At 44.6% G+C, this 25120-nt stretch overlaps 1 protein-coding gene and 1 long non-coding RNA gene across 2 annotated transcripts; both read left to right on the top strand.

Moving 5' to 3' along the window:
- The first annotated feature begins 4961 nt into the window (after positions 1-4961).
- Positions 4962-7134, top strand: LOC128326095 (uncharacterized). Its single transcript, XR_008307848.1, has 2 exons — positions 4962-5501; positions 7101-7134. It is a non-coding gene; the product is annotated as an uncharacterized LOC128326095 (long non-coding RNA).
- A 4368-nt stretch (positions 7135-11502) lies between these two features.
- TNNI2 (troponin I2, fast skeletal type) lies at positions 11503-22203 on the top strand. Its single transcript, XM_053252221.1, has 6 exons — positions 11503-11529; positions 14304-14345; positions 15364-15492; positions 18633-18722; positions 19859-20035; positions 21721-22203. Exons 1-6 carry the CDS (start codon positions 11518-11520, stop codon positions 21814-21816), a joined length of 546 nt encoding a protein of 181 aa, XP_053108196.1. The 5' UTR covers positions 11503-11517; the 3' UTR covers positions 21817-22203.
- The last annotated feature ends 2917 nt before the right edge of the window (positions 22204-25120 follow it).

Below are 25120 nucleotides of genomic sequence, written 5' to 3'. Positions count from 1 at the left end.
TTTGAAGCGGGTCGTAGGGGACACTTAGGAGCAATCATGTCTACTGCCCTGGTGAGCATGTTATTCCAGTTTTGCACCAGGGCATCAACAGGATCACCAGCAGAGCCAACATTAAATCCCTCCAAGTCATCTTGGAATCCTATTGGAGCCAATAACCTCTTTGGGCAGACCATTCTAATAGGCCCCTCATCCCTGCAGAGATGGAAAGTGGTTGTAAGCCTAACCTTAACCAGATGGTGGTCCGTCCATGACAATGGGGAAATCACAGGAGTCCCCACCCACGGAACACCACCCTGATAAGAGTAAAAGACCAAATCAAGTGTGTGACCTGCAATGTGCGTTGGTCCGGAGACCACTTGGGATAGGCCCATAGTTGTCATGGCCGCTATGAACTCCTGAGTTGCCCTGGACAAATTGGTCCCGAAGTTAATATTGGAGTCCCCCAGCACCAAAAGTCTGGGAGACTCCAATGCAAGTTCCGCGACCAAGGCCGTGAGCTCAGTAAGGGATTCCGTCGGGCAGCGGGGCGATCGGTACACCAACAGAAGTCCCAATCTATCCCTCGTCTCCAAACTTAGGTACACACATTCAATATGGTCAGATACCTCGACAGGGACTCTGGTAAGGGAGATGTCATCCTTATAGACCACAGCCACTCTACTTCCCTGCCCACGTCCCCTCACCTGCTCCTCTACAGAATACCCTGGAGGAAGAAGCTGGGACCAGACTGGGCCACCAGCCTCCCTCAACCAAGTCTCGGTGATACACACCAGGTCAGCCTCTTCATCCATAATCAAATCATGGATGACCTCGGGTTTATTTTGGACCGACCTGGCATTGCAGAGGAGCAAGGTAAGGCTATGTTGGGTTGTTGGCAGTGCTCCCCGAGGTCATAGAGCTGGCAGGACAGCTGGAAGGGGAGATAGCGATTAAATTTCTGACTGCCCTTCCCCTGGAACAGTGAGTTGACCTGCCAACATTACTTCTTCTATTCCCCACCACCACTGGAATAGCTGCCCCACATTCAACCAAGGCGCCCCCTGTCTCCCCATCTCTAGATGAACCCAAACACATAACTACTTCGACCCAATCTCATCAACAGTGAAGTGAGCAAGAACCTTCTCTTGCTGTTTAAGTTAGTATGTTGGCCCCAGCCCTCAGTCCCACCTCCGAAGGCTGCTTCCAAAGGCCGGCACCCTTTGGCAGCCGGCTTTGGCAGCTGCCTGCAGGCAGCCTGTGCCAGCACCTCTGGCTGCAGCCCACTCTAATAAAGGCCAAGATCTCAGAAGCCCAATGGGTGTGTCTCACACCCACACCAATCAGGCAGTTTGGCCAGGTGCAGAGTATATCTGAACACAATTAGAGTGAGTTCAGCTCAGCCGCTGATAGCAAACAGGCTTCAGCAAGAGCAAAGAAAAAGCCTTGGCCAGAGCCTTCCCCACCCAGAGGAGAGTGGAGCGCAGAAGCCAGATAAAAACTCCTTATCCTCCATCGATATCCCACTGAAATAAATGGAGTTTGTTCTTTTCCATTGCTTTCAACAATGCTCTTTTAGGTCTGCTGGATTATGTCTTTTCTTGCTTCCACTGTAGTTCTACCACCAGGTGGCAAAAGGAAACTGCCTTCTCAAGCATGACAGGCTATTTAAAAAGCTGAGCCTGTGATGCTGATAAAATGGAGAGGCGGATGCCAACTTTCTTTCTGCAGATGCAAAACACTTCTCACTTGGCTAAGCAACATCACACTAACTTGAGCTACTGCTCTCCAAGACAATGCAGGAAACACTTTCCATGGTTGCCCAGGTGCTAAAACAGGAGGTTCATTGTCCTGTGAGCTGTTTGCAGCTAGTATGGTAGTTACTGATTAATGGAGAGGCCTGGGGTATCTTCACGTCTGCTTTAAAAATCCAGTAAACCTGCTGGAGAGAGCACTGTATATGGGAATAGCATGCAATAGTGGGGTTAGAGCCCCTGGTGGCGCAGTGGTAAAACTGCCGCCCTGTAACCAGAAGGTTACAAGTTCGATCCTGACCAGGGGCTCAAGGTTGACTCAGCCTTCCATCCTTCCGAGGTCGGTAAAATGAGTACCCAGAATGTTGGGGGCAATATGCTAAATCATTGTAAACCGCTTAGAGAGCTCCGGCTATAAACGGTATATAAATGTAAGTGCTATTGCTATTGCTATTATAGCAATCTGATTTCAGCATTTAGAAATGAATTTAAGGCCACTCTTATCACCCAACTTTATAGAATGTAAGGGGTGTTCCTTATTTTAGAACGTGCTCTTTAAGGTACAAACCTGAGCTCAACTCAACCATATGTGCCTATGATTCTCCTCTCCATGGGTGTGCAATGCAAAATATTGCCCATTCAATGTAGGCTGGGCACACAGACAATGTGAATCAGCACATCAGATTAGGGATGTGCACAGGCTCCAGCTCTGTCCAAATTCAAACTGGACCACTGCTCACCAAACTGTTTTGGTCAAACTGAACAGCAGGGCAAGCTGAATAGAGTCAAAGCAGTTCACAACTGAACCACTTGAACTGGACTGGTTCGTGGTGGACCAGTTCAATCACAAACCAGTCTGTGCATGCCCCTACACATTGGATCACCACATCCTTATTCTCCTGTCCCAAACCCTGACAACCTGTGTACAGACTCTTACCGAGGAAGGTTGATTCTTGCTCTCTGTTGTAACATGCATGCTGGGTCTTAAGCAGTCTTAGAGAGTCAGTAAGCTGCAGATGAGGCATAAGCCCCTAGGATGTGGACCTTGAAGGACAATTCCTCAGGCAATAGCACATCCTTACAGGCACAAGAGCCAATGCTAGCATCCAGACTGATACACGGCTGGCCACTGCATATAGGCGAAGGCCAGCTTGACTTGGGACTTTATAGTTCTGTTGGGTCAGAGGAAGCCAATAATCCACCTGTTAATGGAGCCACTCTAAAGCTTGAGAGAACCTCCCAAACTATCACTTGAGTCTGTACAGCACCAGGAAGAAGTGGAAAGTGAAGACTGGACAAATTGCATTCACTTTAGTACACACATAGGCCTGGACTGCATGCTACTTCTTAGATGCACACAGCCTCAAGATCTGGACGCCACCCGATGTAGGATATTACCCCAATCACTGAAATCACCCTCCATGCAGTGAAACAGTGTTTGCTTATACTGATATTTTAATTTTCCCCCGCTTTCAAAACTCTTGCCCCTTCCCACATTAATAGTGTGGTTCCACCAACTCTCCCTATTAATTCTACAATTAATATAATTAATTGCTTTAGCTTATACTAATTCTAGTCTGTCCTAGGATACCAAGCAGACTGCATGACAGAGGCAAGTTTCAGCTGCATTCACAGCCTGTTGTCAAAAAGCAGGGTTATTTCTATCAGTATTAGCCATTCAGCACACTTACTGAACATCCCAGTGCTCCTCTAACTGTCCTTATAAATTTGCTGTCATAGGAATGAGTTTTGCTAGAAGCTGCGAGGATAATGTATACTGCAGTATTGCCTTGGGTGCTGCAATCCTCCTTTGGCGTCTCTTTGAACTCAAGTTCTGTACCTGTGCAGCGTATCAAACATGGATGTATTCAGTCTGTTAGAAGCATTGAAAAAGAGGGAGGAGGAGAACATCCAGAATCCACCAAATCACTAATCAGCCTTAAAATCCATCTTCTTTGGATATTGACTTGAATAGCCAACTTTCATGGACCATACAGCTTAAAGCTGCAGCTCATGACGAACATTATTATTTCCGTTGTACAAACTTCTTAAGATATATCCTGTGAAAAACAGTGTGTTGTGGTGCACTTGGATGGCGTACACTTTGGTTCAAATTCCTGGTCAGTCATGGAATGTGTCCCCTGTTAACTGGGCAAAGAGGCACCTTTTAATGTAGTGATTCTCTTTATTTAGCAGGGGGAGAGTAACTGGCCCTATTCACCCCTAGCACAGTACCTCCAGTGACTGTTGCTGGTGTCTATCTTATGTTTCTTTTTAGATTGTGAGCCCTTTGGGGACAGGAGTCCATCTTATTTATTTATTTATTTATTATTCCTCTGTGTAAACCGCCCAGAGCCATTTTTGGAAGGGCAGTATAGAAACCAATCAATCAATGTGCTGAATGGTCTTGCACAAGTCACTGTACTTAGAGTCCAAGAAGACTTTGGTTCAAATGTCAGCTCAGCCATGAACATGCATGGTGGCCTTAGGCAAGCAACACTCCCACTGCCCAGTGTAACATGGGGATAATAATAATCAATTCACCTTAAAAGGTGGTGCAAGGATTACTGGGATCATGCATGTCAAACACCTTGCACATACAGATGTATTATTATTTATTTATGTATTTATTTATTATCCTCCTCCTCCTCCTCATCATCATCTTTCAATCTAGCCTATGTTGAAGAGTTATAAGGATAGCCTCAGATATAGTGTAATCCCATCTGTACTGAGAAGAAGGACTGGATGCAAATAAGCTACATTCTGTCTGAACACAGGCCAGGCAAAGCATGGCAGCTAGACAAGGCAGGCAGCTGTAGACAGGACCTCGTAGGGAAGCTGTTGAACCAGTCAAGGTGCAGGTGAAGGCTTTATATGGCTAGTAGGAGGCCTCGCCCCTACCTGGACTCAGGAGGCAGCACGGCTCCTGAAGACTCTGACTGGTTCTCCGTCCTCATGAAGAGACCCATCAGGAGGGAGACCATGGGCATCCCAGTGTGTGCTCAGTGCTCTGTCCTCAGAGCTGGAGCTTGGTCCGAACCTGGTGTCACCTCAGTTTCTGGGCACTCAGGGAAGACACAGGGCGCTCAAGGGAAGGGAACAAGACCCCTCCAAGGAGTTCCAGGTCCCCAGAGTTCTAGGACTCCTCTGTGGGGCTGGCCGGTGCTGGCTGTACTGGCACTGCTGCTTCTGGCAGGCTGTCATTGGGGGCAGGGATTTAGGCCAGGGTGGACTCCTCTTCTTCCCCAGACTCACTCTTCTGGGGGTCAGTGATCGGGTGAAATCTGACACATACATACATACATACAGTAGCATTTAGTGTGAAAAGGAATTGGGGTGGATGAGTGCTATAAGTGTTAACTATGTTAGACATTCACAGAAGTTCTGAATATGTGTACTCTTTTTATGGGCCTGTAGCCACTCCATTTACACAGATTAATCCCCCCCACCTTATAAAATAAACGATAGCACTCCCACCAGCCTGTAAATACACCCCTCACCCTCTGTGATCTACAGCAGTGCTTGTCTCCTCCAAGACTTCTTGAATGCTTCCCAAATTGCCTGTGTTAGGCGAGGGAGGTGGTTTGTATTTCTGGACCCTTGCACACCATTGGTCTGAGGAGGCCTCCATGCCCTAAAAAAGAGAGTGGCTTTTTCGCTGAGCTGTTTAAGAAACACATTTATACTTCCTCAGTGAGCCAGCTGCCTGTGGCTTGCCAGTCGATCCTGCCCTCCCACCAGTGCTGTCTGTCTTTCTTCTTGGGAACTTAGGTGAGCCCTTTGCATGTCTCTTATTGACCCCACTTGCTGTTTCAGGGGTAAAAGGAATGCATGGAAAGGCTGTAGTTTCTAGATTAATGAGTCTTGGCCAGGAGAAAGGATCTAAACCTCACGGTTAAAATAAAACCTGTCTTCTCAGCACCTTTCTGCCTTTGCTCTCTTTCACCAACGATCCATTTCCTCTGACATTGTCCCTTCCCGTTTCTTGCTAGGCTGCACCATAAAAATGGATTTGGTTCTCATAATAATGCAGGGAATCAAAAGCTCGTATTCATTCTGACCCTTAATTCCCATATGTTAAGGAACCTGAAGTGTTGCTGGCTAGTGTAAATTTGTGATGTGAAATCTGAGCAGGTGATGCTGTCGATTTACTTGGCTAAAAAGCTAGCCTCTTCCTCCAAAAAACCTTCTCAGTAGAGGAGGCCTGGTAAAAAGCATAAGAACTTACTCTTCAGAAAGAAGCTTCATGGCATAAGCATTTAATTAGCTCAATTCAAAAAGCAATTTTTGTCTGTAGGGAGCAAATACTAACATTGCTTCTTAAAGAGAGGGGGGGAAAGGTTATGTTTGACTGCCTGGTTTTCTTTGTACTTGCTGGCAAGAAATAGATTAAGATATAGATTAAGAAATAGATTCCTCCCCCCCTCCCAAATCTGAGCGGTGCTTTCACAAGTGGGATGCTGGCTTTTTTTTTTGTATGTCAAGCTCGCTGCTGTTTATACCTTTGCCACCTGTGGTTGCCACAATGCCTCCCTCACTGTACTGAGTCATTGACACTGGAAAAGGCGTGCAACCCAAGGAGACAGCTGCAGCTCCTTACCAGCCATTTTTAGAAGTACTTTCTTCTCAGCTATGTGATAGGCCCTACACATTTTTCAGGATAAGGTTTCTTTTGGGAGAGCAGCCATTGCCTTCTGGATGTCCTTACTGGCCATCTTTTAACTCCTTGTTGCTCTGTTCCAAGCCTAACATACATCATAGTTCTGAGGTCAGAAAAGAAAGGGTAGTTAGCATGTTCTCTTCACAAATAAGAGACATTTTCACATCATGCATTTTTTAAAACGGCAATATACCTACAGAATCAAGGCAACTTGCTCCCCAGAAGCCATTGAAATTGACCTTCTAAAACACTGACTGTAGTGAACTTCAGCATGCTAATCAATAGGCATGCACTTATGAACAAGAAAAGTCAGAATAAAATGTAAGCAAATGATGGCCTAGCAGCACAATCCTATGCATATTGACCAAGTCTTTACACGTACTCAAGTTCAGTGAGTACATGTGTTTAAGATTGCCTCCTCTTATTACAATGCATGCTTTGTCTCTTACTATAGCTTATTCTAAGAGATGCCTGCATGTGTTTGGTTCAAGCAGACCTCATTTCCATCGCTTGCAACTGTTCAGAAGGGCTTGGTGTACCAAAGTTTCTCCATTTGTGATTGAGGACATATCTGGCAGTTCCCCACACGTTTGGAAATTATTTCCCCATTCAACTGAAGCTGGGCAGTTGGGAAATAAATATGAGCCAGTTTCTGTTTGCTAAGTAAAGTAGCTAACGTGTATAAGTCATGTACCTTTTGTTTATTGCAGGTGCTCATCAACAAAACCAAGATGTCTGAGTAAGTTTCTGTTGTGGTTATCATACCTTTTAAAAAAATGCTTGAGCTTTAAACATTTTCTTTAATTCTAACACTTAAAAGCAAGAAACAATTTTCTGTGGCCCTATACACTTAGGGACACCTATATGCACAGAAGCAGCTAGGGATGAGTGAGCTGTCTCACTCCCGCCACCCCACCCCCCATTCTAAGAACCAGCCCCGCTTCTAAGAACAGGTTCATGGACCACCTCAGGTATACTTTTAATTTTAGTAACCTCCACGCATGTGCAGAAGCATTTGCATCACCACGCAGATCGCATGGTGATGCATATGGCCTATGCACATGTGAGGAGGTAACAAAAATGGCCTCTGTGCATGAGCAGAGGCCTGAACCAGGCCACAGCTTCCCCAGGCTGTCATTTGGGAGACTGGTGGGGAGCATGGAGGAGGCCCCGCCTCTGATGCCTCACCACTTCCTCGCACCTATCCTGCAGCCTCCACTAAAGGTATGGAGGTTGCTTTCTCTCACTGCCCCCCCACCTGGCGCCTTTAGGGAAGTTCTAGGGATGTCACTTTTTATAAGTATACCAGAGCTGCTCCACAAACCAGTTTGGTCCAGCTCAAGAGTCAAACAGAGCTGAACCCGGTTTGACCAAACTCAGAACCAAAATCGGCCAGTCCAAATCTGGTCCAAATTTGGACCCAACCGGCCAAACCGGTTCCATGCACATCCCTAGAAGCAGCCTCTCTTATTTGCATGTTTTCAACTGGATGGAGTATGCATGAGCAAACTGGGTAAGGGGGTTCTTCCATCCCATCCACCTGTTGGGACTGCATGCATTAAAAATATACATTTTTTCTGCTCAGCTGGATCCTGTTCCTCCTTCTTCCCTGTCAAACGTGGGTCAGTGGGGTTTAAACCTTTTTGAAATGCTCCACACATATACCTTCACTTGCTCCATGCATGCTCCTTTGAACTGGGATGTCTGTCTTTTTGTCCTTGATATTAATACTCTCCTTTTCTTTTTTTTCTTTCTTTCTTTTGTGACTTATTATTTCTCCCTGAACAGAGAAGAAGTAAGTTTTTATTTGTTTCTCAACTTTGGGGGGGGGGGGGAAGATGGGTAGCATTTTAGACAGGAATGATAGTTACATGGTAATGCTGTCAGTCTGGTTTTAATTTTACCTTTTGAAGAAGACACTGTATGAAAAAGAAAGCCGTGTTCAGCCATGTTCTTATCTCCTCATTTCTCTCTACCTCCTCCTCTCCCCCGCCGGCAGTGGCGGGGGAGAGCAACCACTGGGCACATCCTCACGGCCCAGTGGCTGTAGTGAACTGCAAGGCGCGCCCGCGCAGTTCAGAGGAAGATCGTCGCAAGCCTGCACAGGCCGCTGGGCTGAGAGGACATGCCCAGCAGTTTCCCCCCCTACTGCCACCGGTGAGAGGTGAGAGGAGAAGGCCAACTGCTCGGCTAACCCCTCCCCAGCAGCCACCTCTCAGCCGTGTGGCAGCTGTGTTTTGTTTTTTTAAACTGTAGGTTTGCCGCAGGAGGCCACCAAAAGGTTTTGGGGGTCTTGTGGTGGTGGGGGGTGTACCTCACAGAGGTGGGGCCTCACAGCGGGCAGGGAGGTCTTCATGGAAGGGCTGGTCCAGGCATGAAAATCACCTAAGTGCGCCCCTGCCTACTCAACTTGGGGGCCCCAGCTGTTTTTGGACTACAACTACTCATGGGAGGAGAGCTGGTCTTGTGGTAGCAAGCATGACTTGCCCCTTTAGCTAAGCAGGGTCTGCCCTGGTTGCATATGGATGGGAGACTTGATGTGTGAGCACTGTAAGATATTCCACTTAGGGGATGGAGCCGCTCTGGAAAGAGCAGAAGGTTCCAAGTTCCCTCCCTGACTGAGAGAAATTCTTGCCTGCAACCTTGGAGAAGCCACTGTCAGTCTGTGTAGACAACACTGAGCTAGGTGGACTAGTGGTCTCACTCAGGGCCGGACTGGGGGCACTGAGAGGGTGGTGGAATATATGTGGGGAGGGGGCAGGTTTTAAGCAGAATGGGTAATTAAGGGTGGGAGTTGGGGCGCAGGGGTGGGGCGGGGCACACCAGGTGGGGCACACCAGGAATATGCCCTGTTGCCCTAAGGGCAGTCTGAGCCTACTTCTCACGACCAATCGGAAGGAGAGGAGGTGGGGCTCTCCGGACAGGGAGAGGGGGAAAGGGGAGCCAGGCAGCTGGCACGGGGAGAGCCCAGCGAGCGCAGGAGGGTGTACCAGGCGAGGGTGCACCAGGAAAATGCCTTGCTGCTCGGTGAGCCAGTCCGAGCCTGGTCTCACTCAGTATATGGCAACTTCCTATGTTCCTAAACTCCCATAAATCCCAGCCACAGTGGCCAATAGCTAGGAATTATGGGAATTATAGGCCAACATCTGCAGGAGGGCCAAAGCTGAGCAGCCCTGCTCTAGAGCAAGGATCCTCCAACTTGGTTCCCCAGATGTTGGACTACAACCCCGCATCATCCCCAGCCATAATGGACTAACCAGCTCTATAGCATCCAAGAAGCAGAACCAAGTTGAGACGATATAGATGAAGAAGCGGGCTATATAGATAGGAGCAGGATTGGTTCTCAATGACTGGGGCCACAGAGGCAGAGTGTAGGTACTTTAGAGCTTCCACAGTGCTGTCCCTACCTGCAGTTTCATCAGCCTTATTCACATGTTATATTCAATGCATGTACAATCTGTGTGCAGTGTACACATATACAGATAAGATTTGTACATATGTACACTTATCCACATGTTAATGTTGAATACAGGTGCAGCAATACACTTCCTACCTGTATCTTGCATTTCATGGGGTCTATACCCAGGTTCACTTTTGAAACGCAGGTACTGTCATTTGCACAAAAATGAACTCATGTACAATCATTTGCATGTACACTCATTCAAACACTAGAACACACAAACATCATCATGTCTGAACAGGGCTTTAGTATTTCTTATGTAAGTGAATGGTGGTCATTCAGGCCTGTTATCTGCTGCTCTTGGGAACACTGTTGTGAGGGGGAAGCTTGTGGCTCCACCTCTGGTACTGGGTTGCTTGGCCCTCTCCATTCCTGCTGGATGTGGAATGCTCCCTATGTGCAGAGCTCACAAGGCAGCCACACTGTACCCTTCACAGCAGTCCTTGCAGTAGATAAGCCCTCTCTCTAATCCATCAAAATGATGGGCATTTTGCTAGTGATGAAAGAACAGATCTCAGCCAAGAGGACTATGTCCCAAGGGTTCTTTCTGTCCTAGATAGTTGTCAATCTAATAATGAAGCCTGGACACCTTTTGTGGGCATCCTATTTGCCAAGCTGACTTTTAAATGGCGCTAGAAGCCTCTGTGGTATGGGTACAGCTCACTAACTGAAGAGCAATTTGAGGGTCATTATAGGGACAGGAATGAACAAGAAGGCTCACTCTGTTTCTTTCAACTGCCCGTGTGTTTATCTACAATGAACATTTAAACTCATCATGAAGGAAAATAGGGAGACTCTAGCAGTGAGAATCACTGGTAGCCTCTTCCCAATTTTCCTTAATGATTACCGTCATTAATGATTACTGTAGGTATGCGCCTCTCTTTTGGTAGAGTCTAGAATGGTGCAGAGTCAGTTATAGTGCCATGCTGGAGGTCTCCAGTCCTCAGGCAAGATGAGGCCACCCATATGCTGGCAACATTTGCCTGCCATGGTAGACTTTTCATGCCATTTCCAGACTAGGCCTAGAACCTTCTGGAATGCACCAGGGCTCTCGCCTGTTCTGAAAACCGTTCTGCCTCAGTTGCTATCCAGAGTTCCAGTCCAAATTCTGGTTGCAGCAGATATCACTTTTTCTCTAGTCACACTTTGTCTAGCTTTGTCTGTGATCTATTTTGGATTGGCTTCAAAGAATTCCAACATGAGGTCTTATCTGTGCTAGTGTGTTGCAGTCATATTGGTCATATGCATATTTATTTCAATTTCCTTAATTAACTAACTTTAAAGTTAATAATGGGTATTGTTTGTCAAAGGGAGCAGGTACAACACTCCTATAAAGAATCCCCTGTTTGTTTGTTCTATACCTCTTTTCAATTCAAGAGGGATCCCCAAGGCAGCTTACATAAAATAGCAATGGCAGACCTTTACAGGCATCTGATTAAAACTGTTAACCAAAGTCAATAAACCAGTACAAGAGAGCACACAGATACTAAGCTTACAGTTACAAGAATCAGCCAAGTTTCTTAACCACTGTTATGGTTTGTTTGTTTTTAAACAGCCTTCTGAAATTCAGAAGAGAAGTAGCTTGTTGAACAGGGAATTTCACAATGAAGGGGGCACCACTGAAAAATCCCTGCTTCTTGTAACAACCTTTCAGACATCAGAAGTCCATGGCAGATGAAGTGAGCCCCACCTGCTGATCTAAACATATAGGGATTATCATATGTGTTCCTTTTGAAACAAGGACAAGAAAAAGATCCTCTCTATTGATCCTCTTCTATATTTGCCCCCCCCCCGCAAATTACTCTCCTTTGCTTGGTCCCCATATGTGTTGAACCAGATTTTTTTGCAAAGGGATGAATTGCAGACTAGAGAGTTGATATACTATTGGTTTCTAGAAGGGCCATCTCATAGCAAGCAGAGGAACACGAATAGATTTGACCAAGACCTACTGCAGTTGAGCCAAGTCTTACCACTGCCTTTAGTGGAGTCTTTACACTTTTAAAGGACAAATTCTGGCCCTGCTGTCCTCACACTGTGTGACCTTATCAGATTTCTTAAACAGTCGTGACTTGGATGGAAGGTCCTCAAATGAAAGTACAGCAAGCACCACATGAAGTTATTCAGAACATGAATAACTATATTCCCTTCACAACAAAGCACCAGAGATGGAATGCACCATTGTCCTGGGAAGCCAGCCTGCAGATCAGAAGTAAAGACTCTGACCTGCCTCGCTGTAAGGATATATCTTGACATCTATATTCAGCTATATTTTCAATTAAGGTTAGAAGACCTGGATATTTGCTACATGATTATTATAGAACTAGATTATTATAGATTGTAGGACATTATAGAACTGGAGACGGTGCAGAAGAGGGCAACCAAGATGATCAGGGTCCTGGAGCACCTTCCTTACGAGGCAAGGCTACAACACCTGGGGCTTTTTAGTTTAGAAAAAAGATGACCTGAGGGGAGACAACATAGAAGTCTATAAAATTATGCATGGTGTGGAGAGAGTGAACAGGGAGACATTTTTCTCCTCCTCGCATAACACTAGAGCCAGGGGTCATCCCCTGAAACTGATTGCCAAGAAATTTAGGACCAACAAAAGGAATTACTCTTTCACACAACACATAATTAACCTACAAGATGTGGTGACAGCCACCAGACTGGATGGCTTTAAGAAAAGCTTAGATAAACTCATGGAGGTCAAGTATACCACCTCCAGCATAAGAGGCTACATGCCTCTAAATACCAGTTACAGGGAAACAGCAGGAGAAGGAAATGCCCTAAGCTCTTGCCTGTGGGTTTCCCAGAGGCATCTGATGAGAAGAGCCACTATGTTAAACAAAGTCATGGTGTAAAACACAATGCTAGATAGGTCTTGGGCCTGATCCAGCAGGACTGTTCTTATGATGAAAATAAATCAATACATCTCATGACTAGGAATAGGACAAATGCTTATGGAAATCAGCAAAGGACCTGAAGGTTTCCTAAAGGCCTGTGTCAACAGGTTCAGAAATGAACCTGTTTGACATTGAACTGGTTCAGTTCGATGGCATGATATAGGACTGAAACTCACCCACCCCCCGGTTCTGTATCAAGCCAAACCCCCCATCCTGTTCAGGGTTTGTTTTGGGTTTTTTTTAAAAACAGAAATAGAACCCACTGCTGCTGGCTCCGGGGACTTCTCCAAAGCTGCAGGGGGTGGGTCTCCAGAAGTTCCCCCTCCCCCCACTGGCCTCCATTATTTTCCAAATCACCTGGTTTGGGCAGTCAGCTCAGCTTCACTCCCATGGCGGTAGCCATTTTGGAGGCCGCTGGCATACCCAATGGGCCTCTGCTGGTGGGGGAAGGGGAAGTTCTGGAGAGACACACACACACTCTACAGCCTCGGAGAAGTCCCCAGAGTTGGCAGCAGTGAGTTCTATTTCTGAAAAAAAATTTATTTTGTTTTAAACTCGTAAATCCCCTGAACCCAGACTGAACTGGGGAGGTTCGAGGTGCACAAAACCGAACATGCCTGGTCTGGTTCAAGTCTGGTTTCGACTCCAACCAAACTGGGCAACCCAGTTTTGTGCACACCCTTAGTGTCAACCCTCTTTTAATATATTTTGTGCTCAGGGCTAAATACACATTACATGTAAGTGTGTGTGATGGGTGGACCCTGATACCACTTCTTAAAATGAGAAACAGTTTTGGGAGAGACCAATTTAGAGTGGGCAAGCATCAAGAGAAAATTAGAGACATTTAACCCTTTCCATCCTCACTGCTTCTCTACTCCAAATGGCCCACGCAGCAGCTTTTCCATTCACAAGGTTCCACAAAAGCATATTTGCCATACTGATAAATCATGGGGTTCACTATCTTAACCATTTCACCTTGCTATCCCTGGATCAATGTCTATAGTCCATTGAGAGAATTAAGTGGTGGCTACTTGTATAAGTAGGGAAACAGTGTGTATTGCAGTCACTTGATGTGTGTGATGAAGTGGACTTTTTCTAGTGAAAGCCTATAAACTCCTTTTTTCTAGTGAATCCACAGTAACCCCACCCCCCCACACACCCCACACACACCCCACACAGAGCTCTGCCTTTTTGCAGCATCATAGAAACATGGTCGCTCTTTTAGAACACGAGTTTTGAGAGGGGTTGGTTATGTTCAGAGCATACAACACATATGCAGTCCAGCAAGGACTATCCAAAAGTAGAAACAATCAAACAAACAAACAGAATATTAACACTGTCTCAGTTTCTTGCCATTCTTATAGAGAAACAGGATAGTGGCAGAACCATAATTCTGCTGTGGATGCTGTTTGTTTTGATGCTATCTCACTTTTACATGTGTTGGGTGATTGGGCCCTTTGGATATATGTATGAAAATATGTTACTTATGAGAGGGGGTTGGAAAGCACTTGGTCAACTGCTTTTTTTCTCTTTCTTTCTTCCAACTCTAGAAAAAGAAGAGGGCAATTACCGCCCGTAGGCAGCATCTCAAGGTATGTACTGTTTCTGGTGGTTCGTAAGAAAGGCATGATTGTCTGTCACACTGTTTTCTCACCTTTCACCTCTGCAAAGAGCTTGGATAGTAAAAACCTGTGCTCCACAATATTCTTATGATGTCCCATTTCCAAAGTGCACGTTGACATCCAAACTAGAACAAAATTGGTTTGAATATGCTATACGGTTACCCTTTGCTATATTGCTGCTGCTGCTGCAGTAGTAGTTACTCATTGTAACTCTTAATGTCCAAAGTACTTTACAATTTTTGTCACAGTTGCTGTCATAGTACAGGGCCAAAGTATCTGAAAGGTACACATACTTAAATACAGAGTTGCTCCAATCATGTAGAAAGGTGTGTGAGGGAAGGTCCAGTTTTAACAGTAATAGTGGCATGCAGATAAGGGTGCTGAACTTCACCACTTCCCTCCCTGTAGCCCTGCTCCCCCCCCCCGCCCCCAGTGCTTTTCACCCAGGTGAGGTCACTTCCATTATCATGGCTTGTCTGAGGAGAAAAGCACTTGTGGAGAGAAATTGTGGGCAGATAAGCCCCAGGAAGGAGGGAGAGCTCTCCACCTTTACTGTTCAAATCTGGCCCTTATTCTCTTTTTCTACATGATTGGGGCAATTCTATGTTTAAACAAATTGCACACTGTGACACCCTTATATCTACCCTGGCCCAGAATCCCACCATTACAGTTGTCATTTTACAAAACCAGCAACTGTGGCTAAGATGTTGTCACTTGCCCAAAGCCACCCAGTGAACCTGTGGCAGAGCCCGCCTATGAACTCATCCTAGTTCTATACTCTGTCCACCTAGCCACACTGTCTCTAACTTTTTTTTTTTTTAAATTAATGTCTTGCACTTCCTCCTGGCACTGGCATAGTTGCTATGGGCACCCTTGTGTATCCCCGCCTAGTATATTTGTGGCCATATTTTTCTTTGACTGCTCTCTGTCCCCTTTTCCAAAATGCTTCTGCACCAGTAAGTATTCTTCTCCCAACTGTATCCTCCAGAGTGTTATGCTCCAGATTGCTGCTACTGAACTTGAAAAAGAAAGCGCAGCCAAAGAACAAGAAAAAGCCACCTACCTTGCAGAACACTGTCCACCTCTGCACCTCCCAGGTTCCATGCAGGAACTGCAGGTAATAATTTCATCTCCCCCATTCACTGTCACACAAGAGTAGCAATATTTGATTCCACTTCTAGTGTTTTATTCACTAGTCTAGTCTCAGCTAGGGTTGCCAACTCTCCATGGCTGATGCCGATTCCTGGACAATCCAGGCCAATCTCTAGGTCACTGTGGCAGGCAGTCCTTGAAATAGTGCTTCCTATTGTGAAAAATATTAGAAAAGAAATATTGGAAAAACACAACTCCAGCAACCGCTTTGGTCAAAGTTGGCAACCGTAGTCTCAACCCATGGCCCATCCCAAACAGTTTGTTCATCTTCAGGCCTAGTAGTTTGGGCATAACCGTGCAAATAGTTATGCAAGGCCTAGTTGAGCATAACTGTGCAAGTAGTAGTCCTTCCCACTAGTTCCTTTATATAGGTGAGCACTTAGCAGCCCAGACATTGAGTTTTAAAACTCATCTGAACTTATCCTGTTTTGTCTGATGGTGCATGCAAAAGGGTAGGACCTGGCCAACTATATGGAACTTGTTTTAAAACTGAATCCATAGTATTGCTTGGACTCTAAAGAGATCACAGATCAGAAGCTGAGCTGTAAGGCCAGATTACATATTTATATTTTTAATCAACAGATTATTTTCTCCTACATTGTTTTTGAAGCAGGGGCACCATTTAGGGAAGACAGGATTGTGTCCTTCCCCCCTGCTATTCAAACCACCTATGGATCCGAAGCAGAACCTTCTAGTCCGATGACTGCTTCTAGACACCGAGGCTATTCACATGCACATGCAAAACTGGGCTAAGGGAGTCCAGCCTGGTTTTGCACACGGCAAACCCGCCTATTTAATCCCCCAGTAAAACGAGGTTAAGGGAGCGAGCACTCCCTTAACCCCATTTTTCTGCTCATGTGTCAGCTGGCACACTCGGGGCGGGGGATACCCATAATGCACCGTGCACTTATGTAGTGCATTATTGGAGCTCCGGGGGTGGGGGGGCAACGGCACCCCGACCCTCAGAGCTGCTGGGAGAGTAGCTGCTCCCACCCAGGAAGGGGAGATTATTATCTGCAGGGGAAGGTAGGTTTAACCCACCTTCCCCACAGCCTGCCTGGAAGCCCTTCTCACTGCTCATGAAAAGAGGCTCACTGAGTGACTATTGTAAGTAGTTAAATGTGTCAAATGTCCTACCTACACATTTCAAAGGCACAATTCCCATTGCTTATTTTAAAAACTCTGTTGATAACATTGCTGTAGTATAAGGTATAAAGAAGCTACCAGGAGCAGGTCTTCAAAAATCATATCTTTGCATTGCATACTGAAATCTGAACTGGTGCCTCTGCTCTGAAGTCTTCAGAAAAACTAAAATCCAAATCTTAACCAGAATATTAAGGGAAAAAGCCCCTGGTGGTACCTTCTGTGATTTACTCAAGAATCTCCAGATAAAATAATTTGCAGCCCTCTCAGAGTCAAGACTATTAAAAACAGTTTCAGAAGTAGGGAGACATCTGTAGATAGCTACAGTATTATCAATATTATGTGCAAACAAAAAGCAGGCTGCTTGCATTGTAGCAGAACGTGATATAGGGAAAATGGCCAAGTCAGCAATTCTAGACACAGTCTGGGAAATCAGTCCCACAGAAAACATCTGAGTAAACCGCCCAGAGATGAAAGTTTGGGGCAGTATACAAATTTGATAGATAGATAGATAGATAGATAGATAGATATTACTTCTGGCACCATTCTGGTTTCCTTGCTTCCTGTTAAGGGCACATTTACATGCCAGCTTCTCCTACTCCAGTGGCACAGTGGGGAAATGCTTGACTAACAAGCAGAAGGTTGCTGGTTTGAATCTCTGCTGGTTGTTTCCCAGACTATGGGAAGCACCTATATCGGGCAGCAGAGATATAGGAAGATGCTGAAACGCATTATCTCATACTGCATGGGAGGAGGCAATGGTAAACCCCTCCTGTATTCTACCAAAGAAAACCACAGAGTTCTGTGGTCACCAGGAGTCAAAATCAACTTGACAGCACACTTTACCTTTACCTTTTTCTCCTACTCCCAAGTTGATATTTCTGTGCCAAATCAGCAATTCAATTATTAGTTTTATACCTTGCTGTTCCTCCTTATATAGGGTTATAATATATAGCTTATATAGGGTTCCAAGGTGCCCTCCCATCCAGTTTCTGCTCAGGCCCAGATCTCTTTCCTTTAGCAGTTGAATTACATAATGTAGCTTCAGACCATCTTTTGTGGCTGGGCACTCCAATGTGACATCAGACTTGTTTCCCATCTGCCATATGGTATAGGCTGAAGACCTGCGGGCATTACAGATAATAGAGGCACAAGTTTATCCAACACTGAAGAAAGCCCTAGAAGTCTCCAGCATGATGCAGGGCCACTTCACACACATGGACATCACCTAATGACTTTATCTCCCCACCTGGCTTCAATCAGACTGTCCACTTGATTGAGGTTCTCAGGTTTCCAGGAAGCAGCTGGATCAAATGACACACTGAGATCATGCACATTACTACCTGAGGGAGGTTTGCAGGGAGGGAAGAGATCACACCTGGTTCCCAACATATGAGCAGAGATTTTGCATGTCTCTGCTAATTCACCCTGCAAATGACTGAGAATCCCAGTACTCCGGGAAGGGAAAACAAAGCTGGGACCACTGGTGATTCTATGATCTTTATCATAGAATCCCGAGGCTAGTACTTCGGTGCAGCAGCAGATCTCCTCTGCTTGGCCCCTCTTGTTTCGGGACACTATGATAAAGATGGTTGCCAGCAGCCACAAGGTGATTAAAATGGCAAATGCACCCACATGACCAAACTCTGAGGTATGAGGGTTTCTCTTGTCCTCCAACCTCAGTTAAGGTCAAGGCACACAAGTCAGGCTTTGTGGGTTTGAATGGGCTGGGTAGGTGGCCTTCCTCTGGGTTTTCATGATCAGCAGTAGCTGTCTTTACTGCCTCCTGCCCAAGACTCCTGCCCATGAGAATGGGTTCACTATGAACATTTCTGAAATGGCAGGTTTATGGAAGACACATCAAATACAAGTTTCCCCAGAGAGGGCAAAAAAATGCTGTAGAGGAAATGTCAAATGGGTTTGAGTAACATTCTTTAAAAATTTCTCTTTGTTTCTCAACAGGAATTCTGCAAAAAACTTCATGCTAAGGTAGAGGAGGTTGATGAAGAAAGATATGACACAGAGGTTAAATTACAGAAAACTACCAAGGAGGTAATCTTGACTGGGGTACCCACTCTGCACCTATTAAGTGTCTGTGTTGTATTGAGTGTGTGCTCAGTTCCTGGGGTTTATTGTCCAACAAAACTTGCTTCCAAAGTGTGAGCTGCAACCTACCAGCTGAGTACATACAGTACATTAAGTCCTGGAGCACAAGAAACACTGATGTTGAGTCAGAAAAACTGGTCCAGCAGGGAAATGCATGACTAACAAGCAGAAGGTTGCCGGTTCGAATCACTGCTGGTACTATATCGGGCAGCAGGGATATAGGAAGATGTTGAAAGGCATCATCTCATACTGTGTGGGAGGAGGCAAAGGTAAACCCCTCCTGTATTCTACCAAAAAAACCCACAGGGCTCTGTGGGCGCCAGGAGTTGAAATCAACTTGACGGCACACTTTACCTTTAAGAAAGTCCTGAACAAAGACAAAATTGCACAAAAGAGTTGGGAATTACAGTTCTAGACAGGATATGTGTTCACCAATCACACTTTACATGTGGTGTACATTTCAAATAAATTTTAAGTGTACACCTCAAGTACACTTAAAGTACACTCAAGTACACTTCAAGTACATCATGTGTATTCAATGTGATAAGAAAACGCTCAGGACGCATGCATCCAAAGAAAGAAATGAGGTGCCAACTTCTAGGGATGATTGAATCGGTAAAGATACGTCAATTCTCAGGTACAACATATACAAAAATAAAAAGTTTAAAGAGGAGGAAAACATGGGACAATAACCTCAAGACATTCCTTAATGTTCAGATTATTAGTGAGAACTTAGGTTAGTTGATTCCTCCTTGATGAGCCAAGAAAACTGGAAGTAAAGTGCTCATGAGACACAGGTTTGGGGAGAAAGTGCAGACTCATCCATGTCTTTGTAGTACACACAGAGATATCACACGGGAAATGGTTGGTGGGGGTATAACCTCAGTGTAATTTGCACTTCACATTCCTAGCACTACTTTTGCTTTCTGTCTACAAGCATTTGCTCCTATTCTGTCATTTCTGTACAGAATCTTATCCTGTTATAATGTCTAAATTGTTCTTACTTATTCCCCCTACACCGACTTATTTCTGCCATTTCCTCTCTTACCACTTTATTTCTTCACTCTCCCCCACCTCCACAGCTTGAAGATTTGAACCAGAAACTGTTTGACCTGAGGGGCAAGTTCAAGAGGCCACCCCTGCGTAGAGTCCGCATGTCTGCTGACGCTATGCTGCGTGCTCTTCTGGGCTCCAAACACAAGGTCTGCATGGATCTTAGAGCTAACCTGAAGCAAGTCAAGAAGGAAGACACTGAAAAGGTATTTGGAGAGTTTATAAGATTAATCTTCTCCTCCATGAATTTGTTTGTGCATTTCACTGGATTCCAACTTGGCACATCTGTCTAGCAACAGCCAGACAGATGTATTGAACCAACCAGAGTGTCAAAGACACATTGTACTTGTGGTGGTCTGGCATCGACCATCCTACAAGTGTGCGCTCTGTGCTCAGTTGTCCTTTAACAAGCTGCTTTATCTCCTTGATGAATTCATTCCATTCTGTCTCTCTTGTCATGATCAGCTGGCCTCAAATTCTTTCTGTTGCTACACCTGGGTAATTGTCTGAAGCAGCCCAGTGGAATAATGTCTGGGTTGCTTTTTATAAAAATAAATATTATGCTAATTGGCAAATGTCAGACTTTTAATGGGGCATTCAATGTTACTTGTATTTGGTTGTAACAAGAAACAGATGCCGAACTGCTTCGTTATGCCTGTTGAAGGTACATAGCTTAACCCGTACCATAAGCACATGTAATAATTAATTTATTTCATATGAATTTAATTCATTATTTTCATCATATGTAATCATATGATGATTACATATGATGAAAATATTATTAATTCACCTTTCAGTTTTTACCCCACCTTTCCACTCAATGCACCCTCAAAGCAACTTACAATAATTATAATTTTACCATTCAAAACTATGCAACACAGAGCTAAAGGAGGAACAGCTGTTCCTAACACACAACCCCCCAAACATTTTACTCCTCACCCTCCAGTCTGGGATAATTTTTTAAAAATCCAGTTTACTTCCTTGAAGACGGCAAGAAATTCATCAGCCTTCCTGTGGAAGAGCATTCCAGAAAAGTTCCATCACTTATTGATAACACTGAGCACAGAAGGTCATACCTGAGAAGATACTTAGTGTAAAAAGACATACCCCAATAATAGTGACCTGACATAAAGTTGTCCAGAAAATATCCTTATTTATATACTACATTCAGTATAGTGCATGTACAATCTGCGTACTGATTGTTATCTGTATGCATATCCGCACATTATATTCAGTATAATGTGTGGATATGCATGTATGTATATGTGTGTGTAATATATATATATATATACACACATACATATATACACACACCCCACACACATATATCTACATATATCCACATATATATTCAGTATATATTAAATTCAGTATAAGCAGTCATTACTCTACATTTTCTAGAGGTCTGGTTCCTGTTTTTACTTTTGCAATGAATGCATGGTCTTTCACATGAAAATGTGTACACATGTACATAATGTGTGAATAGCTCTGACAGATACCAGGGAAGGCATTTACCTTAATTAAGAAACAGATCACTGAAAAAATTATAAAGCTAGAAGACTTCCAGTGCTTTCTGAATGTCATGTTGTACAGGATTCTGAAGTGTCCCCAGAGGTACAATCAGTTTTTATCACTTCCTACCAGTTTTCATCAGTTCTCATCCAGAATTTAATCAGTTCTGAAAAGGACAAGATGTCCTTTTTGGAATTGATGGATATCCATCTGGCTTCTGTCAGAGAGCCTCTGAACCAGCTCTATGAAACAGCATGCCCTTTGGTCATTAGTGACTACTTTGCCAAAAAGGCTGAGCAAGCAAATAGGCATCCATGACTGTATGGAGCCTATCAAAACACTAACCATGCTTGAATGTTTTTTCATCTTCCTCTCACAGGAGAAGGATCTGCGTGATGTTGGGGACTGGAGGAAGAATATTGAGGAGAAGTCTGGAATGGAGGGCAGGAAGAAGATGTTTGAAGGTGGCGAGTAAGAACCACTCAGTTGTTCCATCTGATCCTCATCCCTATCCAAGTCCCAATGCTCCTCTTCCATTCATCCTGCCACTTAATTTTCTGCCAACTGTTTACAGCGCTGTTTTGGGAATGACTTTCCTCAGGCCACAGTTGCATTTCATAGGCCACCATACAGAACCAACTTGCAGCCTGACCCCATATTGTTGTGGGGAAGATCATTGTCTTATGCTGTGAAATGTCTTAAAAACATTTTGTGACTGTGGTAGTGGCATGAGCTTAGCGTATTCGGTCCTCATCAAATCCTGTAATTTGTAGGATCTGTTGATGCAAAGTGATCTGATGTAAATAAAGCTTTGAAAGTATGGTTGAATTTTTAAGCCTCGGGAGGCCAAGCCATGAAATGACTTTGTGTTGCACAGCCATTTATTTCCTGGCATGGGAACTGTGATTAATGCCACTATATTACCCGGATACAAAATACATTTGCTGTTTTACAATGCAGACTTAGAGGACTTCTGGTGCATTTGCTTTATTCTTTACTTGGAGTTCACTGCTATTCAGAAACTCACCCATTGCTGAATGAAGTCAAATTTGCAGTGCACTCAAGATTAGCTTTGGCCTAATAATCAGCCAAATAAACATTGCTGACACATTCTGGGACAATTTTTGGAGACTCTGTTATTATCAAAAAAATGGCTCTTGGATGGGAGAACAGCTATTCAGGTGCATATGCAAATAAAATGTGTTTTCTTTCCCAAAACGTCCATAAGAGTTCCAGTTTCTAGGACCTTGCTCTAATATGAAAACACGCAATAAACATTGTCCTCAAACCAAAGGAAGATGGATTAGCAGGATAAGGATTAAGCTGATTATCTGTCTTTTGCCAGTCCAACATTCTCACTTCTGGGGCACTTCCTTTTGGCACTCTCATCATTACTGATATAAAAGTTACTCAAAAATTATTCTGCACAGAATAGATCACCCCCACTCCCCAAATCAAAAAATCTGAGCAGCTGTGCATTGCTAGTTCTGTCTGGCATCATGATAAGGTACTGTTCCATCCCAACAATGGCAGTTAATAGTTTTATTAAATGCTGAATATATCCTTGGCTGGCCTCATGAAACTTGCTGTCAGTCGCATGCAAGGAGACTTAATCTATAACATGAAGCTGCTAATTGTCTAAATTAGGTTAATCTTATAATCCTGGTTATGCACACACCTACTGCTAAGCAAGCCATCCGATTCAGCAGGGTTTCCTTCTGAGGTAACAGGCATAGAATTAGGCAAAGTACCAATGCTGAGAATAAGGAAGCCCAGTTTGTACCTTCACCACACTGAAGATGGTATTTGGATGGTGGTCACCTGAATTTCCCACTTCTTTGGGGAGTTGCAAACTAGATTTGTTTTCAGTTTGGCCTGTTAAATGAAAACAAGTAGAATCACAATCTCAAAATGGACTTAAGGGCCCTAAGTGAAAATAAATACAGTTCTGTAACAGAATGACAGGGTACAAGTAAATACCAAAGATTCATTTTAATAATTTCCTATTCAAATAGGGAATCAATGAGGATTGGTAAAATGCAAACACTCATATTTCAAAGTAATAGTAATATGATCTTAATTGCGTATACCTCTAATATCTATATGGAGCACACTCCTGAGGTAAGCCCAAGAGCACCTACAGAGAAGGCCTGATCCCGAGTCGCCACTAGGCAAGCTAGCGGCAGCCTGTGACGGACCTCTCCTGATGACCTTAAAGTGTGGTGGGGATCATACTGAAGGTGGCACTCTTCGAGGTAAGCTGGTCCTAAGCTGTTTAGGGCTTTAAAGATAATTACCAGCACTTTGTATTTTGCCCAGAAACATGTTGGCAGCCAGTGCAGCTGTTTTAAAACAAAGAAGCCTCTGAGACCAATCTGGCTGCTGTATTTTGAATTAACTGAAGTTTCCAAATGACATACAAAGGCAGCCCCATGTACCATGGATGTAGCTATAATTGAGCAGATCCGTTCAAAGAACCCAGGGCCCCCAGCTACTGAGGGCCCCCAGTTTCACCCCTCCTTATTTTCTTCATTATCTCCCTCACTCCAAGGGGCCCCCGGGGAAAGGGGCAAACACGGGCCCCCTCTCCCCTAGGAACATAGGAAACTGCCATATACTGAGTCAGACCATTGGTCTATCTAGCTCAGTATTGTCTTCACAGACTGGCAGTGGCTTCTCCAAGGTTGCAGGCAGGAATCTCTCCCAGCCGTATCTTAGAGAAGCCAGGGAGGGAACTTGAAACCTTCTGCTTTTCCCAGAGCAGCTCCACCCCCTGAGGGGAATATCTTGCAGTGCTCACACATCAATTTTCCCATTCATATGCAACCAGGGCAGACCCTGCTTAGCTATGGGGACAAGTCATGCTTGCTACCACAAGACCAGCTCTCCCTAGCTATGCCCCTGCTATTTACATACAGTGCATACAGTGCATTGCAGTAGTCAAGCAGGGAAGTTACCAGTGAGTGCACCACAATTTTGAGATCATTATCTTCAGGGAGTGGACACAGCTGTTGTATCAACCAAAATTGATAGAAAGCACTCCTGGCCATAGCCTCCACCTGAGACACTAGGGTGAGGCATGGATGCATAAGCACTCCTCAAGCTATGTACCTGTTCCTTTAGGGAGAGTGCAACCCTGTCCAGAACAGGAAGTTCTATCACATCCCTTGAATTATGACCCTTCATCATTAATACCACCCTCTAAAATAAATTCAGCTTCAATTTATTATCCCTCATCCATCCCATTACTGCCTGAAGGCAGGCACTTAGGGGAGCTATGCCATTTCCTGATGATGATGTCATGGAGAAATAGATTTGAGTGTCATCAGCATATTGATAACACCCTACTCCATATCCCCTGATTATCTCATTCAGTGGCTTCATGTAGATGTTAAAAGCAATGGGGATAGGATGGAACTCTGAGGGACACATTACAATGGCTGTGTTCAGATGTACAGGATAACCACAGTTATAGGTGGCCAAGGTTGTAACTGCAGTACTCCCAAATGCACGAAACCATGGTTACAGGCCAAAAGCTAACTCTGGTTTGCCTTGCCAAACTCCTACTGCAACCTTTGGTTATCTCTAAGTTTAACTGTCAACAACTGAGGTTTTGCCACAGTAGAGTTATGCTTGAATGCTGACTCAGCTATAACTACGGTTTCATGCCTATTCCAAATGCCCAGATGTGCCTTGGCATCTGGGCAGCAGGGAGGAGCTCCCCTCTCCTTCAACTGAAGTATTGTAGGCCATGGTTTGGTGAACATCTGTGGCGTGAT

The sequence above is a fragment of the Hemicordylus capensis genome, chromosome 1 (assembly GCF_027244095.1).
Source record: "Hemicordylus capensis ecotype Gifberg chromosome 1, rHemCap1.1.pri, whole genome shotgun sequence".
NCBI lineage: Eukaryota > Metazoa > Chordata > Lepidosauria > Squamata > Cordylidae > Hemicordylus > Hemicordylus capensis.
Note: the sequence above shows the minus strand (reverse complement) of the source record. Positions and strands in the feature narration are given on the sequence as shown.

Coding starts and splice junctions, on each gene's coding strand:
- TNNI2 (XM_053252221.1), top strand. Junction 14,346..15,363: donor CCCGTAGGCAGCATCTCAAG/GTATGTACTGTT, acceptor TGTATCCTCCAG/AGTGTTATGCTCCAGATTGC. Junction 15,493..18,632: donor GTTCCATGCAGGAACTGCAG/GTAATAATTTCA, acceptor GTTTCTCAACAG/GAATTCTGCAAAAAACTTCA.